Source organism: Hemiscyllium ocellatum, chromosome 30 (assembly GCF_020745735.1).
Source record: "Hemiscyllium ocellatum isolate sHemOce1 chromosome 30, sHemOce1.pat.X.cur, whole genome shotgun sequence".
In the NCBI taxonomy this organism is placed as follows: Eukaryota; Metazoa; Chordata; class Chondrichthyes; order Orectolobiformes; family Hemiscylliidae; genus Hemiscyllium; species Hemiscyllium ocellatum.
The window spans coordinates 25977258-25999073 of NC_083430.1; the positions used below are offsets into that span (position 1 = coordinate 25977258).

General features: G+C 38.6%; 1 protein-coding gene across 12 annotated transcripts in view; it reads left to right on the forward strand.

Moving 5' to 3' along the window:
* macf1a (microtubule actin crosslinking factor 1a) overlaps positions 1–21816 on the forward strand; it is a 536531-nt gene that overhangs the window by 487040 nt on the left and 27675 nt on the right. For all 12 annotated transcript variants that reach the window (XM_060847668.1, XM_060847672.1, XM_060847670.1 and 9 more), the window contains 9 exons: positions 428–597; positions 1052–1211; positions 1405–1599; positions 2705–2833; positions 3607–3750; positions 7281–7469; positions 13638–13734; positions 16058–16227; positions 21348–21510. In XM_060847668.1, the coding sequence (XP_060703651.1) occupies positions 428–597; positions 1052–1211; positions 1405–1599; positions 2705–2833; positions 3607–3750; positions 7281–7469; positions 13638–13734; positions 16058–16227; positions 21348–21510 (1417 nt within the window). The remainder of the gene's footprint in view (positions 1–427; positions 598–1051; positions 1212–1404; positions 1600–2704; positions 2834–3606; positions 3751–7280; positions 7470–13637; positions 13735–16057; positions 16228–21347; positions 21511–21816) is intronic.

Below are 21816 nucleotides of genomic sequence, written 5' to 3' on the forward strand. Positions count from 1 at the left end.
TCAGGTCTTAATGTGCATAAATTTATCAAACTACAGATGCGACTAAATGAAATGTGTATAGTATTTCTGATTGACAAAAGCAATTTTTGATTTTAAAACAAAATTAAAACCGCCTTCAACTGAGCAATGTCAATGTTTCCCTCAGGTGAAGCTTTCAAATTAATATTTTCCAAGCGTTTAGTGTCCACAAATACAAAACTTGCACATTTGGTTCCAAGAGTTGGAGCCAAATCTAGAGTATCGCAAGTAAACTGAGATGAAAAGTGCCAATGGCAATTAAATAAGGACTTTAGGCAACAACTCAAAAATGTGGATACTTAATGATCACTCCTGTGATTGCCAAATTGAGATCTGATGTGCTGCTCTGAGACGTACAGTCTGTGCTCTTGTTTTTCAAACATTTTACTCTTTTTGAAAATTGAACAAGGAATTCCAAAAAACCCTGGGTGGGAAACAACCAGTGTATGACACCACGATCCGCATGGGCCGCTCCATGAAAGAGAAGGCTTCACTTACAGATGACTGTCAGAAACTGGATAACCTGCTGGGCGAAGTGCGTGATAAATGGGACACTGTTTGTGGCAAATCTGTTGAGAGGTAAGGGTAATAAATACATTTTTAGCATATTGTTTGTGAAACTTTCTAGCCAAGGAAATTATAACTACATATTTATGTATTTTAGTCATGATTAGTTACTTGGAAAGAGACCACGTTACTATAATTTACACACATTTCCAGTTAGTTTTCATGTACATGCTGTGAAATGAAATAAACTTCTATATACCTAATTGAAGTTCATTTCTAATGAAATGAAATATTTATTGACATTCTTCTACAAGCTTAATCTGGATATACAAGTGACATAGCATCAGACATTGAATCTATTTTTGTTTAACCTGTGTTTTTGAAAAAAAAATTGAGTTGCTGATAAGCTAAATCCATTTCGTTTGGCAGACGTTCTGTTGTTTTGCATGAGTCAACTAAATATCTAAAAAATGAAGATGTCGTTTTACTAAATCTTAAAGATTGTTGATTCCTTGGTCCTATTTAGGCAGCATAAGCTGGAGGAGGCACTACTGTTTTCAGGACAGTTTACTGATGCACTCCAGGCTCTAGTTGATTGGCTATACAAAGTTGAGCCACAATTAGCTGAGGATCAGCCTGTCCATGGAGACCTAGATCTTGTGATGAACTTGATGGATGCTCACAAGGTAAAATATTATTGTTAAGTGTGTTACATTCACAATTGTGTAGCTTCACGAAGTGTTAGCAGCCAACTGATTTAATTATATGGCTGTATATTTCCATAAAAATTTGCTTTTATTTTGTGCATACTGCTTACTAAAACCTGAGAATTCTTGAACTCTTTTATGTTCTGCACTGAAAAATTCCTTTCTTGTGTAGGTTTTCCAAAAAGAACTTGGTAAGCGCACCGGTAGTGTACAGGTTCTAAAACGATCAGCTCGTGAATTGATTGAGAACAGTCGTGATGATACAACTTGGGTGAAAGTCCAGTTGCAGGAACTGAGCATACGCTGGGACACTGTCTGCAAACTGTCTGTTTCTAAACAGACACGACTTGAGCAAGCGCTTAAGCAGGTGAGAGCACATTGTCAATTAAATACCACAATCTCAATTTTGCACTGGTTTAGTTTATCAATTTGAAGATTTATAGTATAACTTCATAAAATCAATAATCAGAATACCACTTCCTGTAATGCATACTATCTTGATTTTATCTGCATGTTACCACCAAACTGGCCCATAACACAGTATTAAGAATTTTCTATTTGCGTCAATGCATGTTATAGGAACATAGAACGGGGTGAGGCCATTCAATCTCTTGTTTGTTCCAAAATGGCTGATCTGAATCTTGCCTCCCTTTGCCTGCCTGTTTTCCATATGGTTTGATACCTATGCCTGACAAAAAGGTATCAAGTTTAATCTTGATAATTTCAATCAACCCAACATCTATAGCCTTTTGAGGAAAAGAGTTCCAGATTTCATTACTTTTTGTATGAAAGATCCTTCCTGAGCTTACTTGCGACCTTCCTTGCTCTAATGTTTAAGATTGCAATGCTCGATTCCCATGCCTGTGTCTGACTAATTGAATCTCATACTTTTAAAAAGATCAACTCCTTAGTTTTCTAAGCTCAAGGGAATACAAACTATGTCTATGCATCTTTTAGCCCTCAAGTCATTTAGTGACTCTCATCCTGAGGTGCGATGCCAAAACTGAATGTTGTTCCAGATGAGTTCTGACCAAGATGTTATACACTGAAGTCTACTTTTCTCCCCTTTGTTTACTAGTCCCACTTGAGATAAAGGCAAGATTTACTGAACCATTTTAATTGTGTGCCTGCAATCACTAATTTTTAGCAATAACTTTGATTCATAATTTGGATTTTCTCTGAATTTAAGTGGGAAGGAAGCAAATATGTCAAGAAACTTCTATCAAAATCAATTACTTCTCAGTGGCATTGTCATAAGCAGTGTGCAGAGCTAATGATCCACAATAATTCTTTCTCTTAACATTCCAAAGTAATGTGAAATGCCTACTTAATTGAAAATTACAATTTTCTTAAATCTACCTGCCTATAATTTTTTTGAAAGATGGATGTAACTACTGTGAAATTCTAAAGTTCTCATTTAAATATCAGAACAACTGAAGTTTGTTACCCATTATTGGTTAATTCTGATATAGGCCGAGGAGTTCCGCAATGCTGTGCATGCTCTCCTGGAATGGCTTTCTGAGGCAGAGCAGTCACTTCGATTCCGAGGCGTTCTACCAGATGATGTGGAATCTTTGCAGTCTTTGATCGATTTACACAAGGTCAGTTGTCCACTTGAATGGTGAAGTAAGATTCTCTGTATAAACGTTTTCAGTATTTTGATGGAAGTGGACTGAAGGTTAATCTATATTTTCAAATTAAATGTGAATATTTCTATCTAAATTTGGCTTTTAAAATGGAAGAATGAGGTTTTAATTCATGCATACTTGCAGAAATAAAATCAGGTACAAATGAGCATAATTAATTTCAAATTATTATTTTTGAAAGGCACAGCATAAAAGCTGCATGTTATTGTCTCAATATTTGAGGAATTAACTGAAAATCCTTGAATTTATAACTATTAAAGTAGTGTCCTGGAATGTTCTTGGAAATTAAGGTTTAAAAGCCTCGTTTTTAAGAAACCACTTTGTATGATTGGTGAGAAACAAAAATTTACTTAAACACACAGTGCGCTATTCCTCATGACTTCTATATGGGTCATGATAAGTATGCTGTATTACAGGCCTGATTTACTTAGGAAAGCAAAGGACTGATATGTTTTGAAAGCTATTTATCTTTTATATTTTTTGTATTTAAAAATTTGAAATGGAATATGTATAATACCATTTGTAGCAGGACACTTTCTGTGCACAAAAATTTTTCAAATATATTTCAGTTGCAACATTTTGACACATCGTGTTTAAGTGATAACTTGTGTCAAATGAACTGTCTTATGTTAAATTATCACTTCCAGATTTTTTTTCTTGAATATGTGTCCTTCTGTCAAGGAAACTAGGATTGTGCTGTTGCTAACTTGTAGGTTTTATATTTTCAGGAATTTATGAAGAAAGTGGAAGAGAAGCGTGTGGATGTAAATAAAGCAGCTGGAATGGGAGAAGCCATTCTTGCAGTGTGCCACCCAGACTGTGTGACCACAGTCAAACACTGGATCACAATTATCCGAGCCCGCTTCGAAGAAGTAAGAAAGAAACGAAGCAGATCTTGAATTATTAAAAAATTAGAATGATCATATCAAATTAAGTGCCTTAATCCCATTTTAAGTGTTCTAATAGTTAAAATGTTTAAATCTATCTGTGTAAATTTTAGATTGCTGTTTTTTTAATCCTAACTCGATAACTTTTATTAGTTTTGAATGACTAACCTGGTAAAACATAAAACGATCTATGGGTAAAATCCTTTACTCTGTGTTGGATTAATCTAAATAGATCATTTGGAATTCTAATGTAAACTGAGAAAGAGGGTCAGGCAAACATACATAAGCAGATGTGTCTAAGTATAAGATTCAGTTCTGTTTGGAATTGAAAATTGTTTTGCTTTTTCATCGAAGACAATAGTCTGTTTCTGCTCAGCAGTTTTTCCATCAGCAAAGTCATAGCCGTTTTGAATCGAAGTCTAGAATAGGAAATTAATAGCCTGCAAGACAATAGAATAAAGCACTGAAGCTGACCCATGTCTCAAAAGGTGGACCATGCTAAGTTTTCCAAAGCAAATCACTTTTACTTTAACCTGAATAGGCTTAATTCAATTTTTTTCTTTATTCATTCATTGGATTAGAGTGTCACTGACTAGGCAGCATTTATTGCCCATCCCTCATTGCCCTGAAGGCAGTTAAGACTCAACTACATTGCTATGGGCTGGAGTCATATATAGGCCAGACTAGAATGGCAGTTTCCTTCCTTGAAAGACATTCATGAACCAGATGTGTTTTTCCAATAATCGACAATGGATTCATGTTCATCATTAGATTCTTAATTCCAGGTATTTGTTGAATTCAAATTCCGCCATCTGCTGCAGTAAGATTTGAAACTGGGAATTAATAGTAATTAAAACCTAACTGGGAGCCATTCTTGATGAATTACAACACAGAAGTGTAAATTTGTAGTGATTACAAAAAAAATAAATTTCAACAGGACTTGACTGCTTTTTGTACAATTTTATCTTGTACAAAAAGCAGTGCTGGAGAAACACAGCAAGTGAAACAGCATCTGTAGAGAGAAAGAGTTAATATTTCAAGTGCAGTCAGAGCTGGGCAACCCATTTGCTGTATGGACAAAGATTCAATGACAGCCTTTCACCAGAAACCTCAGCTTAAATAGTGAAATAATGCTGGTGTGTGCCAAGTGCATAGCCTGCTTTTTACTCCTCAAGTTGCTGCTCATAAAACTTGATGACTATGGGGCTCTTGTTGTTGTAATACCCTTACCTCTGGGTCAGTTGACCTGGATTTCAAGTCTTATCTACACCAAAGGTGCAACATGAAATCTTGGACAGGTTGATTTAAAAATATCCAAAACTGGGTGACTAGTAAATTTATCTGGCCTTATTGATTGTAATCTTTAGAGAATTGTCTGTTTTCTCAGTGCATTTTATTTCTGTACTGTACACTGATGAGCCGAGAAGCTAAACTTGCATATTGACTATTACACCACAGTCTTCGCTGATGAAGTGTATGACCATTAGCTCAGATAGGAAGCAGTGAAATTAATTGCAAAGTCCTGACACAGTTTTGAAAGTTACTTACCTTCATCAACATTGTCATCCACTCCTTAGAATAAACTGCATGACACCTAAGGTTTAATGATAAGGAAACCTCACTGTTAAGCTGTTTTGTTACAGATTACCATCTTCAAATTGAATGGGGAAATGAATTGAGGTACTGCCTCAAGTCTTGACTTGATAAGCCTATTCCTACATTCCTTTCCCTTTTCACAATTTGTTTCTCTATTGTATTATAGTAGTTCGTCTTTTCTAAGACTACTGGGCTACACTTCTGTTTAACCTAAAGGTTAACTATACTTTAAAGTATGTTATCTTAAAGTTGCATCTGTTTTCTAAGATAGTGGTTATATTCCAGGTAATATTTGTTTATGTGAAACATGTATTGCTGAAGAGGGCATGTTTTGTCGAAGCCCTCATCTCCGGAGTTACCAGAGTAAAAGAAAAGCATTTATGCTATATGGGATTAGGCTACTCATTAGTTGGCAAGTGGACTCTGTTGTCATGCAAAATGCATCTGTTAGTTAGCTGCTGCGTGTTGTTTAAGTTTTAAACCAGTCTCTGATCAAGCATTGCCCTAAGAAATCAACAATAGAATGGCTTTCACCTATTTTGTTGATTTTAAACAGGCGAAGTATGTGTACATTTTTCTTTCTACAGACAAATCCTTGCAAATTAATTTGAGTGCATAGAAATGCACTGTGCTGCAAGTCCCACCGAAAATCCTTGCACACTCAACATTATTTAGAAAATGTTTTCTGATCACATCTAATATTGGACACTTCAAGGGTTTTTCAAGCCTAGGCTGTTGGGATAAAACCAGTACCTTGTTTATTGTGAACAGCTAAAGGAATACCCTGTTTGATACAATCCACCAGTCTCCAGAGCTGGCATTAAAACCATACCACGTGACTCATTTGTGGATAGACAGAATGCCTTTTTGATTTGACATTATCATTTTGTTAAAGGTGAATGTAATTTGATGTTGCTACTACAAAGCTTGGCAGTTAACTATTAGCCATCGTTGAGTGGTGCATGCCGCATGGCAATGCCTCTTGCAATCCGCATAGTTTTGCCAACCTGTCAGCACTTTCTTCATGTTAGAATAAATAATGTTTTCTTTTTGATGGTTGTAGATTTAAACACTCAGCAGCTAACTGTCGAGTGCAAGATGAGAAACATTTATGTATTGCCAAAAAAAACAACATATTTTATCAGTTCTGTGCTCCACATCTCTTCATGAATTTCTTATTCCATGTCGTTAACAAAGTTGAAAACAGACTGCATTGTGAGGGAGAACAAAATATTTAATTTATACAAGATTTGAATTACTTCAAGCTCTAAATTAAATTATCAACTATCCGCAACTATTATTATTCTGCCACCCTATGCATGAGTTGATGGTGCAACCAGAAATAAAACTTCAGGATCAATTTATGATTGCTGGGCCTGAGTGGGATATGATCAGGTAAAAGCAAAATGCTGCTGGAAATCTGAATCAAGTCAGGAAATTCTTGAGAAACACAGTCCTGGCAGCATCTGTGAAGAGAGAAACAGAATTAATGTCTCGAATCCAAAGGCAACTCCTTGGGATTTGTAATTTCAATTCATTCCTATGATTCTTGTCCTGTCAAGCAAAGAAATGGACTCGGCATGATGGATGACTGCAGAGCCAGCAGCACATTAACAACATCAAATTGAAGGAGGGAATTTGAATTCCTCCTCAAAGACTTGATCGCAAGACAGAGTGAAGCATTTTAAATGCTGGGCAGAGTGTTCTTACACCTTTTTGGGGCCCCATTTATGTTTTAAATGATATAATACTTGGCAAACATGTTGTCTAGAAATTTCAAGTACTCAATATCCTAAAAGGGATCATTATCAAACAGATGTCTTTTTTTCAAAATCGAGATTTTCTTCTTCAAGACTTTATATTCTTCATTGAGCTATTAAAGACAATCATTAGTTTCTTTTTGTGATTTTTACCTCTAGGTATTGACGTGGGCAAAACAGCACCAGCAACGATTAACAAGTGCACTGACAGAGTTGGTCACCAATGCTGAATTATTGGAAGAGTTGTTGGCCTGGTTACAGTGGGCTGAAACTACACTAATACAGAGAGATCAAGATTCCATGCCAAAAGACATTGCTCAGGTTAAGGTACTCATCACAGAGCATCAGGTATGTCAAAACCGTATATCTCTTGCATGCAGCAAGTGTCCTGATAAAACTTTTTCTTAACTATAATTGTAAATCAGTTTTGTTGGCTGGTAAATTTTCAGTGCAGCAATCATTTTTTTCAAAATTTGAACTTTGTGCAGTTTCTATGATTTGCAATTCAATGTGTGCATGCATGTGAACATAGTGTATTTATCACTGACTTTAAAGGAAGCCACCTCCACAGATTTAAGTGGTAGAAATTTCTTCATGCCTCACAATAGTTTACACTTGGCGTAAATGTAAAGGTGATGTTGTGATGTGCAACAGCAATTGTCAGTCGGTAGGTAGGCAGCTAATAAGACCATCAGACATAAGAACTGAATTTAGGCCATTTCACCAATCAAGTCAGCTCTGCCAATCAATCATGGCTGATATGGCTCTCAACCCCATTCTCCTGGTTTCTCCCTGTAATCCTTGGACCTCTTACCAGTCAAGAACCTATATGTTTCTGCCTTGAATACTTGGCCTCTGTACAGTAGTGGGTTCCACAGACTCACCACTTGAAAAAATTCCTGCTCATCTCAGTTCTAAAGGATTGTCCCTTCAATCTGAGGTTGTACCCTTGGCTCCTAGTCTCTCCTACTAGTTGAAACATCTCCTCCTTATCTACTCTATCCAGGCCTCTCAGTATTCCCTAAGTTTCAATTAGATCATCCTTGTGCATCTCCTACCCCCCCCCCCCCCCACCCAAAATCCTTCTCAATACTATTGAGAACAGGCACAGTCTTCAACTGCTCCTTATTTAACATTAATGTAAACGTCCTTTGGATCCTATCCAATGCCTGCACATCCTTCCCTAGATACAGGGCCCAAAACTGCTCATAATATTCCAAATGCAGTCTGACCAGAGCCTTATTCAGCCTTAGTAGTACATCTTTGCTCTTGTATTCTAGCCCCTTTTGTATTTCAGATTTCTGCAGCCTTTCCAGTGTAGAAAATAGTCTAAGCCTTGATTCTTCCAAACGAGGTGCATAACCTCACACTGCTTCTCACATTGTTCCAGCTGCTAGTTCTTTGCCCATTCTTCTAACATGTCCAAATCTTCAGCCTCTCCACTTTTCAATACCACCTGTCCTCCACCTATTCTTGTGCATACCTATAAACCATGCCATCAGTTCCTTTATCTGAATCATTTGTATATAAAATGTATAGTTGTGGTCCCAACAAGGACCCCTGCGGAACTCCACTAGTCATCAGCTGCCATCCTAATAAAGACTCCTTTATCCCTACGCTCTGCCTTCTACTAAGCAGCCAATCCTCTAACCATGCCAGCATTTTGCCCTAAAACCATGGGCTCTTATTTAGCAGCCCCCTGTACGAACTATATCAAAGACCTTCTAGAAACTTAAATAAATCGCATCCACTGGTTCTCCCTTGTCTAACTTGCACAATACCTCCTCAAAGAATTATATCATTTATCAAGCATGACTTCCCCTTGACAAAGTCACATCGACACAGCCCTGTTTTACTATTCACTTCCAAGTACTCCACAATCTCATCCTCAATAATGTAAAATCTTACGAATGACCAAGGTGTCACTAATTCGCACATAGCTGCCTGTTGTCTAACCATTTTCCTGACATCTGGGGCACTCCAAGACTCCAGTGATTCCTGGAAGATCATCACCAAAATCTCTGCTATCTCCTTCAGAATTCTGGGGTGTAGACCGTCTAGTCTGGTGAATTATCCACCTTCAAACCTCTCAGCTTCTTCAACACCTCCTTAGTGATGACCACTACACGCCCCCTCACTCCATGACTTCTTGAAGTTCTGGTATGTTGCTGGTGTCTTTCACTGTGAAAATGGATGCAAAGTACCTTTTCAGTCTGTCACCTTTTCTTTGTTCCCCACACTATTTCCCCAACCTTATTTTCCAACAATACAGTGTCCACTCTTGTCTCTCTCTCTCAGCTTTTAGATATCTTTAAAAAAACTTGCAATCTTTTATGTTACTAGCTAGCTTATCATCTTTCATTTTCTCTCTTCTCTTGCCTTTTTTAGTTATCCTCTGCTGGCTTTTAAAGACTTCTGTCCTTTGGCCTCCCACTAATTTTCATCACCTTTGTATGCTTTTATTTTGCCTTTATGCTGTCCCTGACTTTCCATGGTTGACTCATCTCCCCTTAGCATGTTATTTCATCCTTGGGATGAATTTCTGCTATGCCTCCTGAATTACCCTCAAACGCCTGCCATTGCTGCTCCATCCTCTTTTCTCCGAGATTCCCCTTCCATTCAACTCTGGCCAGCTCCTCAATCGTGTCTTGATACTTAACTTTACTCAATTGACGTATTTCTGATTCAAGCTTCTCCCTCTCAAACAGCGCAGTGAATTTGAACACATTATGGTCACTGCCCCCTTGAGGTTCCTTCAGCTTCAGCTCCCTAATTACAAATCAACAAATCCAGAACTGCATGTTTCTCGTTGGGATCCATCACAAATTGCTCCAAAAATTCAGACATTCCAGAGATATTTTTTTCTTGATCCACTACCAACCTGATTTTTGCAGTCCACCTTTATGTTGAAGCCTTTCATGACAGTTGTAATAGTGCCTTGCTATCATGCCATTTCTAACTCCTGATTTATTTTCTTTCCCACATCCTGACTACTGCTGGGAGCCCAGTACACAACTCCCATCAGTCCTTTTTTGTCCTTTTGCTGTTCTGCAACCCTACTCCCACAGATTCTACACCTTCTGACTCCATATCACTTCTTACTATCAATTTAATTTCTTATTAACAAGGCAACCCAGCCGCTGTGCCCATCTGCCTGCCTTTCCATTAGGCTGTGTACTGTTGGATTTTTAATGCCCAGGCCTGACTCCCTTGCAGCTATGTCTCTTACATCCACAACATCATACCTGCTAATTTTGATCTGCGCTGCACGCTCACTCACCTCTTCTCGTGTACTGCGTGTATTTAAGTACAGCACCAGTATTGAATAGACTTTAGACATAGCTAAGCAGGAAGTTTAAAAAAAATGCTCAAAATCTTACACTTTTAATTTCAATTTTCAGATAGCAAAATAAATGCTTGTATTAAAGTCGAATCTAAAATAAAGACCTGTTTTTTAAAAAGATGTTGTACAAATATGTCTTAAATATGTGTTTTTTTATTATTGTGGGTAATGTTGATATTGCATAAATATTACAAATGTTTTTAGGGCCAGCAATGATTTTTAGCAGTAATTATGACATTAGTATGCCATTAGAACACAACACCTCATTCAACAAGGCATGGTTTTTAACAGTGAGGCCAACTAAGTTAGAGCGCAAGTTATTGCGAAATCGTGATTATAAGGAAGATAGTCTGGTTGAAGATTTGTAGCTCGGGTGTCCGTTGTTGTGGTTCTGTTCGCCGAGCTGGAAGTTTTTGCTGCAAACGTTTCGTTCCCTGGTTAGGGAACATCATCAGTGCTATTGGAGCCTCCTGAGAAGCGCTGCTTTGATGTTTCTTCCGGTATTTATACACATAACCTCAACACCAAGGAGAGGGAAGCACTGAAAAATGACAAGAACATAATCATACTACCGGCAGATAAAGGCAGAATGACGGTCATCTTGGATAAATCAGACTACATCAATAAAGCACAACAACTACTCGCAGACACCAACACCTACCAAATGAAGGATTCTGACCCCACACCACAACTCACCAATAGAATAATCAACACACTAAGGAATCTACAAAAAATGGACAGATAACCAAAGCGGACCAGCAAAGAATGAAACCTGAAAGCAACAACACCCCCAGATTCTACGGACTACCCAAAGTACACAAACCAGACATCCCACTCAGACCCATAGTATCACTACCAGGGACACCAGCATACAAACTAGCCAAAGAACTACAACAAAAACTGAAACACCTAGTCAGCGGATCCAAACACTCCATACAATCAACACAGGAATTCTTGGACATCATCAGGAATACACACATAGACAAAGAAGAAACCATGGTATCATTCGACGTGACGGCACTGTTCACATCAATTGACAAAACCCTAGCCAGAGAAACAATAGCCAACCTACTGGACATACATAACAGAACTCAGGAGGCCGAACCTATCAACAAGGACGGCATACTTAAACTACTAGACCTGTGCCTCACCACACACTTTACATTCAACAATCAGATATACGAACAAATCAATGGAACACCCATGGGATCACCAATCTCGGGACTCGTAGCAGAGGCAGTTATGCAAAGGTTAGAACATACAGCCCTACCACAAATCCAACCCAAACTCTGGATCAGATAAGTCGATGACACCTTTGTAATCATCAAAAACACAGACATAGAAAAAAACACACCGAATCATCAACGCCACACTCACAGGAATACGATTCATGACAGAAGAGGAAAAGGATAGCCAACTCCCATTCCTAGGCGTGTTAGTAGAGAGAACACCCAATGGAGAATTCACCACAAGGGTACACAGGAAACCAACACACACAGACCAAGTCCTAAACTATGAAAGTAACCACCCCAACACACACAAACGAAGCTGCATCAGGACACTATTCAAAAGAGCCACAACACACTGCAGTACACCAGAACTGCGAAAAGAGGAAGGGGAACACCTATACAAGGTATTCGCCAAAAACGGATACCCACGCAACTTTATCACCAGATGCCTAAGAGAGAGACCACGGAACGAGGACATGCCACAACCAAAAGGACTAGCCACACTACCATACGTCAGGAGCGTCTCAGAACTGACAGCCAGACTACTGCGACCCTTAGGACTCATAACAGCCCACAAGCCAACTTCCACACTCAGACAACAACTCACTAGAACAAAGGACCCAATAGCCAGCACGAGCCAATCTAACGTAGTTTACAAAATACCATGCAAGGACTGCACAAAACACTATATAGGACAAACAGGAAGACAGCTAACAATCCGCATCCACGAACATCAGCTAGCCACAAAACGACACGACCAGCTATCCCTAGTAGCCATACACTCAGACAACCAGGAACATGAATTTGACTGGGAAAACACTACCATCATAGGACAAGCCAGACAGAGAACAGCCAGGGAATTCCTAGAGGCATGGCATTCATCCACAAACTCCATTAACAGACACACAGACCTGGACCCAATATACAAACCACTACAGCTGAAACTGACACCCGGAAACGGCAAGAAGATCCATCAACAGACACATCAACCTGGACCCCACATACAAACTACTACAGCTGAAACTGAGACCCGGAAGCGGCAAGAACAAACCACTATAAATACCGGAAGAAACATCAAAGCAGCACTTCTCAGGAGGCTCCAATAGCACTGATGATGTTCCCTAGCCAGGGAACGAAACGTTTGCAGCAAAAACTTCCAGCTCGGCGAACAGAACCACAACAAGGAAGATAGGAATATATGAGGACTTTGGTACCACAGTCTTTGAAGGAGCATGGGTGTATTGATAGCAACTTCTGCATTTCCACATTATTCTCCACGTGTAAGAACTCAAAGTTGTTGTCAGTTTCAGTGAAATAATAGTGGTAAGTTCAGACAATTTTACCACTGTTACAGCTGCAAATTGACTAGACCCTATTGAACTAAAGTAATTCCTGAGAAGAACTAGATAATTTACTCCACTGAAATCCCAAAATTTCCTATGTAAAAATTTGTTCCTGTATTATAGCTAATATTGACAAAGGAACACTTCTTAAACATCCATACTCAGCTCTGAGGCATTGAGAGAGTTAACAACATGGACTGGAATTGTAGTCCAGTATAGACCAGACTCGGAAGCATGTTGCATGTCTTTTTTTTTCCTGGAAGACAAAGGAACCTATTTAGCTTTAATGTAAACTGGCAACTTTAATGGTTACTTTCTGGTACAAGTCTATAAATTTAAGACCTCTTTTCAAAATTTTATAATGAACCTTGATAGGTTTTAAACTCACGAGTTCATCCAGTTCCACAATCTGATTTATCAGATTTTGATTTTTCAATGATACCTCAAAGGTGAATGTTATGTCTTCCCATTCATTGAATGGAAGTGCCTAGTGTTGATTATTTTCATTAAACAGTACAGCCCAAACTAAACAAAACCATCAACTCTTTCACGTATTATTAACTGTCCATTTTCCAGTTCAATTATCTTTCTTTTTTTTCAGTCTTTTATGGAAGAAATGACACGGAAACAACCGGATGTGGATAAAGTAACAAAAACATACAAGCGGAAAGTGGTAGAACCATCCCACATGCGAGGAAGTAAGCCTCTTTCATTCAACAAAGCAGTCTTAAGAGTACAGATCAAACATACAGGAAAAGGTTCTCCAAAACTGTAATTATGCATTTGGTCACAAATTACAAAATGAATAGGTGCAATTTTTGATGAATAATTACTGGGTACTTGCTGTATGGCTCTTATCTAAAGTATGATCAGGAATTAGACAATGATCTTTGAATAACTTGACCATTTTCAGTTCAAGAGTAAGTCATTGCAGTATATCCCTTTGGTCTATCTTTTTAAAGAAGTATACTTAAGAGGGAAATCAGGAGGGCAAAAAGGGGATGTGAGATAGCTTTGGCAATTAGAATTAAGGAGAATCCAAAGGGTTTTTACAAATACATTAAAGGCAACTAGGGAGAGAATAGGGCCCCTCAAAGAGCAGCAAGGTGGCCTTTGTGTGGAGCCGCAGAAAATGGGGGAGATACTAAATGAGTATTTTGCATCAATATTTACTGTGGAAAAGGACATGGAAGATATAGAATATAGGGAAATAGATGGCGACATCTTGAAAATGTCCATATTACAGAGGAGAAAGTGCGGGATGTCTTGAAACAAGTAAAGGTGGATAAATCCCCAGCACCTGATCAGGTGTACCCTAGAACTCTGGGAAGCTAGGGAAGTGATTGCTGGGCCTCTTGCTGAGATATTTGTATCATCGATAGTCATAGAAGAGGTGCCGGAAGTTCTTAAACGGTGGTAAGAACAAGCCAGGGAACTATAGCCTGATTTCAATGGTGGGCAAGTTGTTGAAGGGAATCCTGAGGGACAGGATGCACATCCTTTTGGAAAGGCAAGGACTGATTAGGTATAGTCAACATGGCTTTATGCATGGAAATCATGTCTCACAAACTTGATTGAGTTTTTTGAAGAAGTAACAAAGAGGATTGATGAGGGCAGAGCGGTAGATGTGATCTATGTGGACTTCAGTAAGGCATTCGACAAGGTTCCCCATAGGAGACTGATTAGCAAGGTTAGATCTCAACGGAATACAGGGAGAACTAGCCATTTGGATACAGAACTAGCTTAAGGGCAGAAGACAGAGGGTGGTGGTGGAGGGTTCTTTTTCAGTCTGGAAGCCTGTGACCAGTGGAGTGCCCCAAGGATTGGTGCTGGGTCCTCTACTTTTCGTCATTTCTGTAAATGATTTGGATGTGAGCATAAGAAATATAGTTAGTAAGTTTGCAGATGACACCAAAATTGGAGGTGTAGTGGACAGCGAAGAAGGTTACCACAGATTATAACGGGAATTTGATCAGATGGGCCAATGGGCTGAGAAGTGGCAAATGGAGTTTAATTCCGATAAATGCGAGGTGCTGCATGTTGGGAAAGCAAATCTTAGCAGAACTTAATGGCAGGGTCCTTGGGAGTGTTGCTGAACAAAGAGACCTTGGAGTGCAAATTCATAGTTCCTTGAAAATAGATTTGCAGGTAGATAGGATAGTGAAGAAGGTGTTTGGTATGCTTTCCTTTATTGGTCGGAGTATTGAGTACAGGAGTTGGGAGGTCATGTTGCGGCTGTACAGGACATTGGTTAGGCCACTGTTGGAACGCTGCATGCAATTCTGGTCTCCTTCCTATCGGAAAGATTTTGTGAAACTTGAAAGGGTTCAGAAAAGATTTGCAAGGATGTTGCTAGGGTTGCAGGATTTGAGCTATAGGAAGAGGCTAAACAGGCTGGGGCTGTTTTCCCTGGAGCGTTGGAGGCTGAGAAGTGACCTTATAGAGGTTTACAAAATTATGAGGGGCATGGATAGGGTAAATAGGCAAAGTCTTTTCCCTGGAGTCGGGGAGTCCAGAAGTAGAGGGCATAGGTTTAGGGTGAGAGGAGAAAGATATAAAAGAGACCTAAGGGGCAACTTTTCCATACAGAAGGTAATACGTGGATGGAATGAACTGCCAGGGGATGTGGTGGAGGCTGATACAATTGCAACATTTAAGAGGCATTTGGATAGGTACATGAATAGAGGGATTTGGAGGATATGGCCAGGTGCTGGCAGGTGGGACAAGATTGGGTTGGGATAGCTGGTCGGCATGGACGGGTTGGACTGAAGGGTCTGTTTCCATGCTGTACATCTCTATGACTCTATTGTGATGTACTTGCTCTTAAGGTATCTAACTTTTTTCTACAAACATTCACTAAATTGCTGGGTTTTTTTAAGTCAAAAACAGTACATTTGAAGCAACACAACCTTTAGTCTGTTACTTCCTGATAGCGTTAAAATCATTTAGATTTTACATGCAGTCTGACTGTTAGATTATTGTACGAGTCAATATTTCATGTTTTCTTTTTATGCGTTACAGGAAAACCTCTCAATCAGATGACTAATCCACCTGCACTCACTGCTATCACATCACAGACTGAAACAAAGAATCCCCAGATAAATCTGCTTTCTGGCCGATGGCAGCAAGTCTGGTTACTAGCACTGGAGAGACAGCGCAAGCTCCATGACTGTCTGGACCGGTTGGAGGAAGTAAGGGCTCTTAAGTTAGAAAAGAATGTCCATTGTGGTATCTTAGCCTCTTAAAACATAGCGGTCATTCAGCCCCTCATGCCTGCATTAGCTCTTTGAAAGAGTTATTCAGTTAGTGCTCTTCCCCCAACCTATGCCCAAAATTGTAGAACAATTTTTCCATTTCAAATGTATAGGGGGAAAAATGGTAAATGGCCCTTTACTTGAATGCATGTAGCATTTGGAACAAAATAAATATATTAATGACAAAAGTAAAGTTTTAATGGGTCTGATCTTAGCCATTACAGAGACATGATTACATGGCAATCCAAACTGGGAATTAAATATTCAGGGGTATGTGACTTTCAAAAGGAAAGGGTGCTGGGGTAGCATTGTATTTATTTCATCCCGTACCAAGTATAATAAGAAATTATCTTGAATCAGAAAATATAAAATCCGTATTGGTGGAGGTAAGAAATGAAAAGGGAAAGAAGATCATGGTAGGAGTAGTCTGTGAAGTCCCTAACAGTAGTTGTGTGGTGGGACAGAGAATAAATTGAGATAATTAAGGCATGTGGAAAAGACATTACATTAATTAAAGGTGACTTTTATCTTCATGTAGATTAGTCAGTCAGATTGGCAGAGTTACCTGTGAGAAATAATTCATAGCATATTTGGTACAGTTTCCTAGAACAATTGAAGATCCAACCAGGGATCGGGCTATTTTGAATCTGGTAATGTGCAATGATATAGGATTAATAAATGATATCAGAATAAAGGATTGTATAAGAAACTCCTGATCGTGACATGGTAAAATTTAACGTAAAATTTTAAGAGGATTGGATTGGAAACAACTGTGTTAAGCATAAATAAGGGTAATTATAAAAGAGTTGTCGGAATTGGATGAGATTCCCTACAGTGTGGAAACAGGCCTTTCAGCCCATCCAGTCCACACCAACTCTCAGAAGAGTAACCCACCCCAACCCATTTCCCTCTGACTCGTGCACCTAATACTATGGGCAATTCACCTCGCCTGCACATTTTTGCAATGTGGGAGGAAACCACTGGGAGAGCATGCTAACTCCACACAGTCGGCTCAGGTGGGAATCGTACCTGGGTCCCTGGCGCTGTGAGGCAGCAGTGCTAACCACTGAGCCACCACGCTGCCCTGGAGTAGAGTAGGAAAGGCATTTGGTATCAAAGATTGTTGAACTACAGCAGGCATTTAAGAAAATAGTTCATGGGTCTCAGCAAAGATATATCGCAATGAGAAAGAAGGGTTCTTGGAAGGAGATAAATCAATCATAGTTAACCAGGGAAGCTAAGGGTAGCATCAAATTGTATACTTCCTTTTATTTAAATGTGACAAAGATAAACAGTAAACCAGAAGATTGGGAACTTTTTAAAATGAATAGAAGGCACCCAAAAAAGTAAACTTTAAGTGTAAACTTGCAAGAATCAAGGTGGGCAAAAGTTTCATTAAATATGTGAAAAGGAAGAGAGTGAGACCAAAGTTAATATGGGCCTCTTAGAGTCTGAGGTTGGAGAAATAATGGCAGAGGTGTTGAATAAATACTTTGCTTCAGTCTTTAGAGTAGAATACACTTTTGGCATTCCAAAATTACCAAATAATGAAGGGGCAAAAGGAGGAAAGAAAATAAATACAATAAAAAATAAAAGCTTCTGGTGTAGAGTAACATGTTGGCAGAAGTGGAAGATTGACAAGCTAAAAGAGAACAGAATAGACCTAATTTATAGTAGGCCATTGAGCTTGCTCCACCATTTAATACTACCATGGGTATTCGAATATCTCAATGTCTTTTATTCATACTATCCCCATAACTCTACATCGCTGATGATCAAAAATCCCTCTACTTCTAGTTTTTTTTTATTTTCTTCATTCATGGGTTGTTCCTGTCGCTCACTGTCCAACATTTATTGCCTGTCCCTAGTTGCCCTTGAGAAGGTGGTGGTGAGCTACCTTGTTGAAGAGCTGCAAGCCATATGCTGTAGATAGATCTACAATGCCCTTAGGTAGGGAATTTCAAGATTTTCATCCAGAAACAGCAATATATTTCCAAGTCAGGATGGTGAGCAGCTTAGAGAGAAACTTGCAGTTGGTGGTATTCCCATGTATCTCCTGTCCTTGTCCTTCTAGATGGAAGTGGTGTGGGTTGGAAGATGCAGTCTGTGGATCTTGTAGACAGTACATAGTTCTGCTACTGAATTCTGTGCTGGAGGGAGTGAATGGTTATACTTAAAGACTGAGCTTCCACAAGCTGTGGAGTAGAGATTTCCAAAGATTTGTCATCCTCTGAGTAAAAACATTGATAGCAGGACTGACACATGAGGAAAGATTAGATCACTTACAGTTATATTCACTGGAGTTTGAAAGATTGAGGGGATATCTCATAGAAATCTATAAACATTTTTAAGGGGTCTAATCAGGGAAAGATTTACCCAATAACTAGGAAACCCAGAGCCAAGGGTCACAGGTTAAGCGTACGGAGGTAGTCCATTTAGAACTAAAATGAAAAATTTCTTCACTGAAAGAGTGATGAGCCTGTGAAATTCTCTGCCTCAAAGTGTTTCAAGACTGAGTTAGATATGTTTCACGGGGCTAAAGAGATCAAAGGGTATAGGAGAAAGTGAGTTACAGGATACTGAGTTGATTGATCAGCTCTGATCACATTGAATGGCATAGCAAACTGGAAGGGGCTCACTGGCCTACTCTTTTATTTAATGTTTCTATGTTTTTTTTTCATCTCGGTCAAAATGGCATCCCCCTTTGTTTTAAGTTCTGTCCCTGGTTCTACACTCCCCAAGTAAGGGAAACATCTTGCCTACATCTATTGTGTATCCCTTTGAAGTATTTTTTAGGTTTCAATGAGGTAATCTCTCATTCTTTGAAAGTCTACAGAATACAGGCTCAGTTTATCCAATCTGCCTTACCCAATCTGTCTGACAATCCCAGGAGTAAATCTGATGAACCTTCATTTGTTTCCATCTTTGGCAATAATATATTTCCTGAATTAAGGAGACCAAAACTGCACACAGTATTCCAGATGAAATTCAACCATGATCCTATACGATTGAAGCAAGACTTCACTACTTCTGTATTCAAATCTTTTTGCAGTAAAAAATAACATGCAATGAGGCTTTTTAATGGCTTACTGCACATCCAAGTCCTTTTGCACATCTATATGTTCCAGTCTCTCACCACTTAAAAAAATATACTGCAGTTCTGTTCTAAATATGATTATTAATGTACTGACTATCTCCATAACCACCACCTTCAAAACTCTGTGACAAAACTCTCAGGCCCTGGTGACTTACCAACTAATTTATTCAGTGCAACCTTCTTACTAATACTGACTTCATTTAATGTCTCATTGTCCCAAGTCACTTCAGTCTCTGACTCTGGGAAATTTCTTTCATTTTCCTCAGTGAAAACCCACAAAGTGATCATTAAAATAAAACAAAGAACTGTGGGAGCTGGGGATCTGAAGCAAAAACAAAGTGCTAGAGAAACTCAGCAGGTCTGTCAGTGTCTGTGGAGAGAGAGAAACTGAGTTAAAGTTTGAGGCCAGTAACCCTGAAGGCTCATGAAGTAATCATTTAGCTTCTCTGCCATTTCTCCATTTCTGCTGAAGGAATTCTTCTGACCATGTTTTTATTTGGTCCGCATTTGTCTTGGCCAAGCATTTCTTATTTACTTATTTGTTGAAGCTTTTACTGTCTGTTATGCTCTTTGATAGTATGCACTTGTACTCCAATCTTTCTTCGTAATCTGTTTCTTGGTCCTCCTTTTCAGTGCCTTACCACATCCTAATCCTCCGATATCTTGCCAATTTGTTAAGTTTTTTCTTTTAACTTTATACAATCCTTAACTTCCTTTCTCAGCCATAATTATCTGACCACTTTTTTGAGTCTTGGCATCTTGAAGGAGCATTATAGTTGCTGTCAGTCATGTATTCTTTAAAGACTATCTGTTCCCTTTGTGCATCATGCTTTTTAATCTGTTTTCCCAATCCAGCTCAGCCAATTTGTACCTCACGCTTTCATAATTTCCCTTGTTCAAATTTAACACCCTTGCCTCAGATTGAAGTACCTCATTTTCAAACATGATGTAAAATTCTGTCATTGTGTGATTACTCATTCCTAAAGGTTCTTTTGTGACCACATTTGGGGATTGCGGTGTTAAACTGGGGTAGGCAAAACTTTAAAAAAAAACACACAACACCAGGTTATAGACAGTTGTTTTTTTTTTTGGAAGCACTAGCTTTTAAAGTGCTGCCTGTTCATCGAGGCACCGCCTCAAAAGCCATTGCTTCCCAATAAACCGTTTGTGACAAGATTATTAGTTAGCCCTTTATCGTTTAAAATACTCAGTCATTTAAAAAGAAGGGGTGTAAGTCAGAATTGAAGCAATTTTTTTCTCTGAGAAGCAAAAGTGTCAAGAACCCTCCCTTAAAATGTAATAGAAACAGAGTCTTTGAAAATTGTTTTAATTGGGGTAAATGGATTTTTAATAGGCAAATGGGTGAAGGATTATCACAAGTAGTGATCATGTGGAGCTGAGGCTATAATGAGATGAACTGTGATCCTATTAAATAATGAAGCAAAGTCAGGGGAGCCACATGGGTATTCCTGCTCCTAACTCATGTGTTTGTACACTCACCTCTTTGTTTGCCAAGTATCGTCGCTCTGAGTACGAGCCCAATGGAAACATGTCCTATTTAATTGCTCTATCAATCGTCATAATATTGATCACCCAGATTAAATCTCTCTTCAACCTTCTCTGCTTCAATGGAAACAATCCCAGCTTTTCTCATGATCCCACTTAACTGAAGTCCTTTAATCCTGGTAACGTCCTGGTAAATCGCTTATTTCTCTAAGAACTTAAGATCTTTCCTGATCCCTGGGGTCAATAATTGAATTAAGTAATCTAGCTGAAATCTATTTGGTTATTTATATGAATTTAAAATAAATAACTTCTTTTTGTATTTAAAGATGCCAGAATTCTGTATGTTTTTGAAAAATTTTATTTACAAAACAAAATATCAATTAGTACTACTGCAATGCAGACAGCCTGAATTATTGTTTTAAATTTTCTGGTGAAAAATATCTTAATTTTGCAGTTGAAAGAGTTTGCCAACTTTGACTTCGATGTTTGGCGAAAGAAATATATGCGATGGATGAACCATAAGAAGTCCCGCGTGATGGACTTTTTCCGGAGGATTGATAAGGATCAAGATGGAAAGATCACAAGACAAGAGTTCATTGATGGAATCCTTTCCTCAAGTAATTGGAATGGTTTATAAGATTATTATTTAAATTATAACATGTTCGTCTGGAGTAAAACATAATATTTCCCCTTTGTTGGGCTAAACAGTGTAATTGGTTACAAGACATGAACCAATTTTAAAAAGGCATATTTCTTTCACAAATAAGCCCACCCATGTCAAGATAATGTTGAACAATTTTGGTTTCGCTGCCTGCTTTAATTTAGAGAATTATGATGCAATTTCATTTCAAACTGACCACATTAGAATTTTAAATTCTTTTGGTTTTAGTGGCTGTAAGTTTACATGAAGGCTAAACAATTCC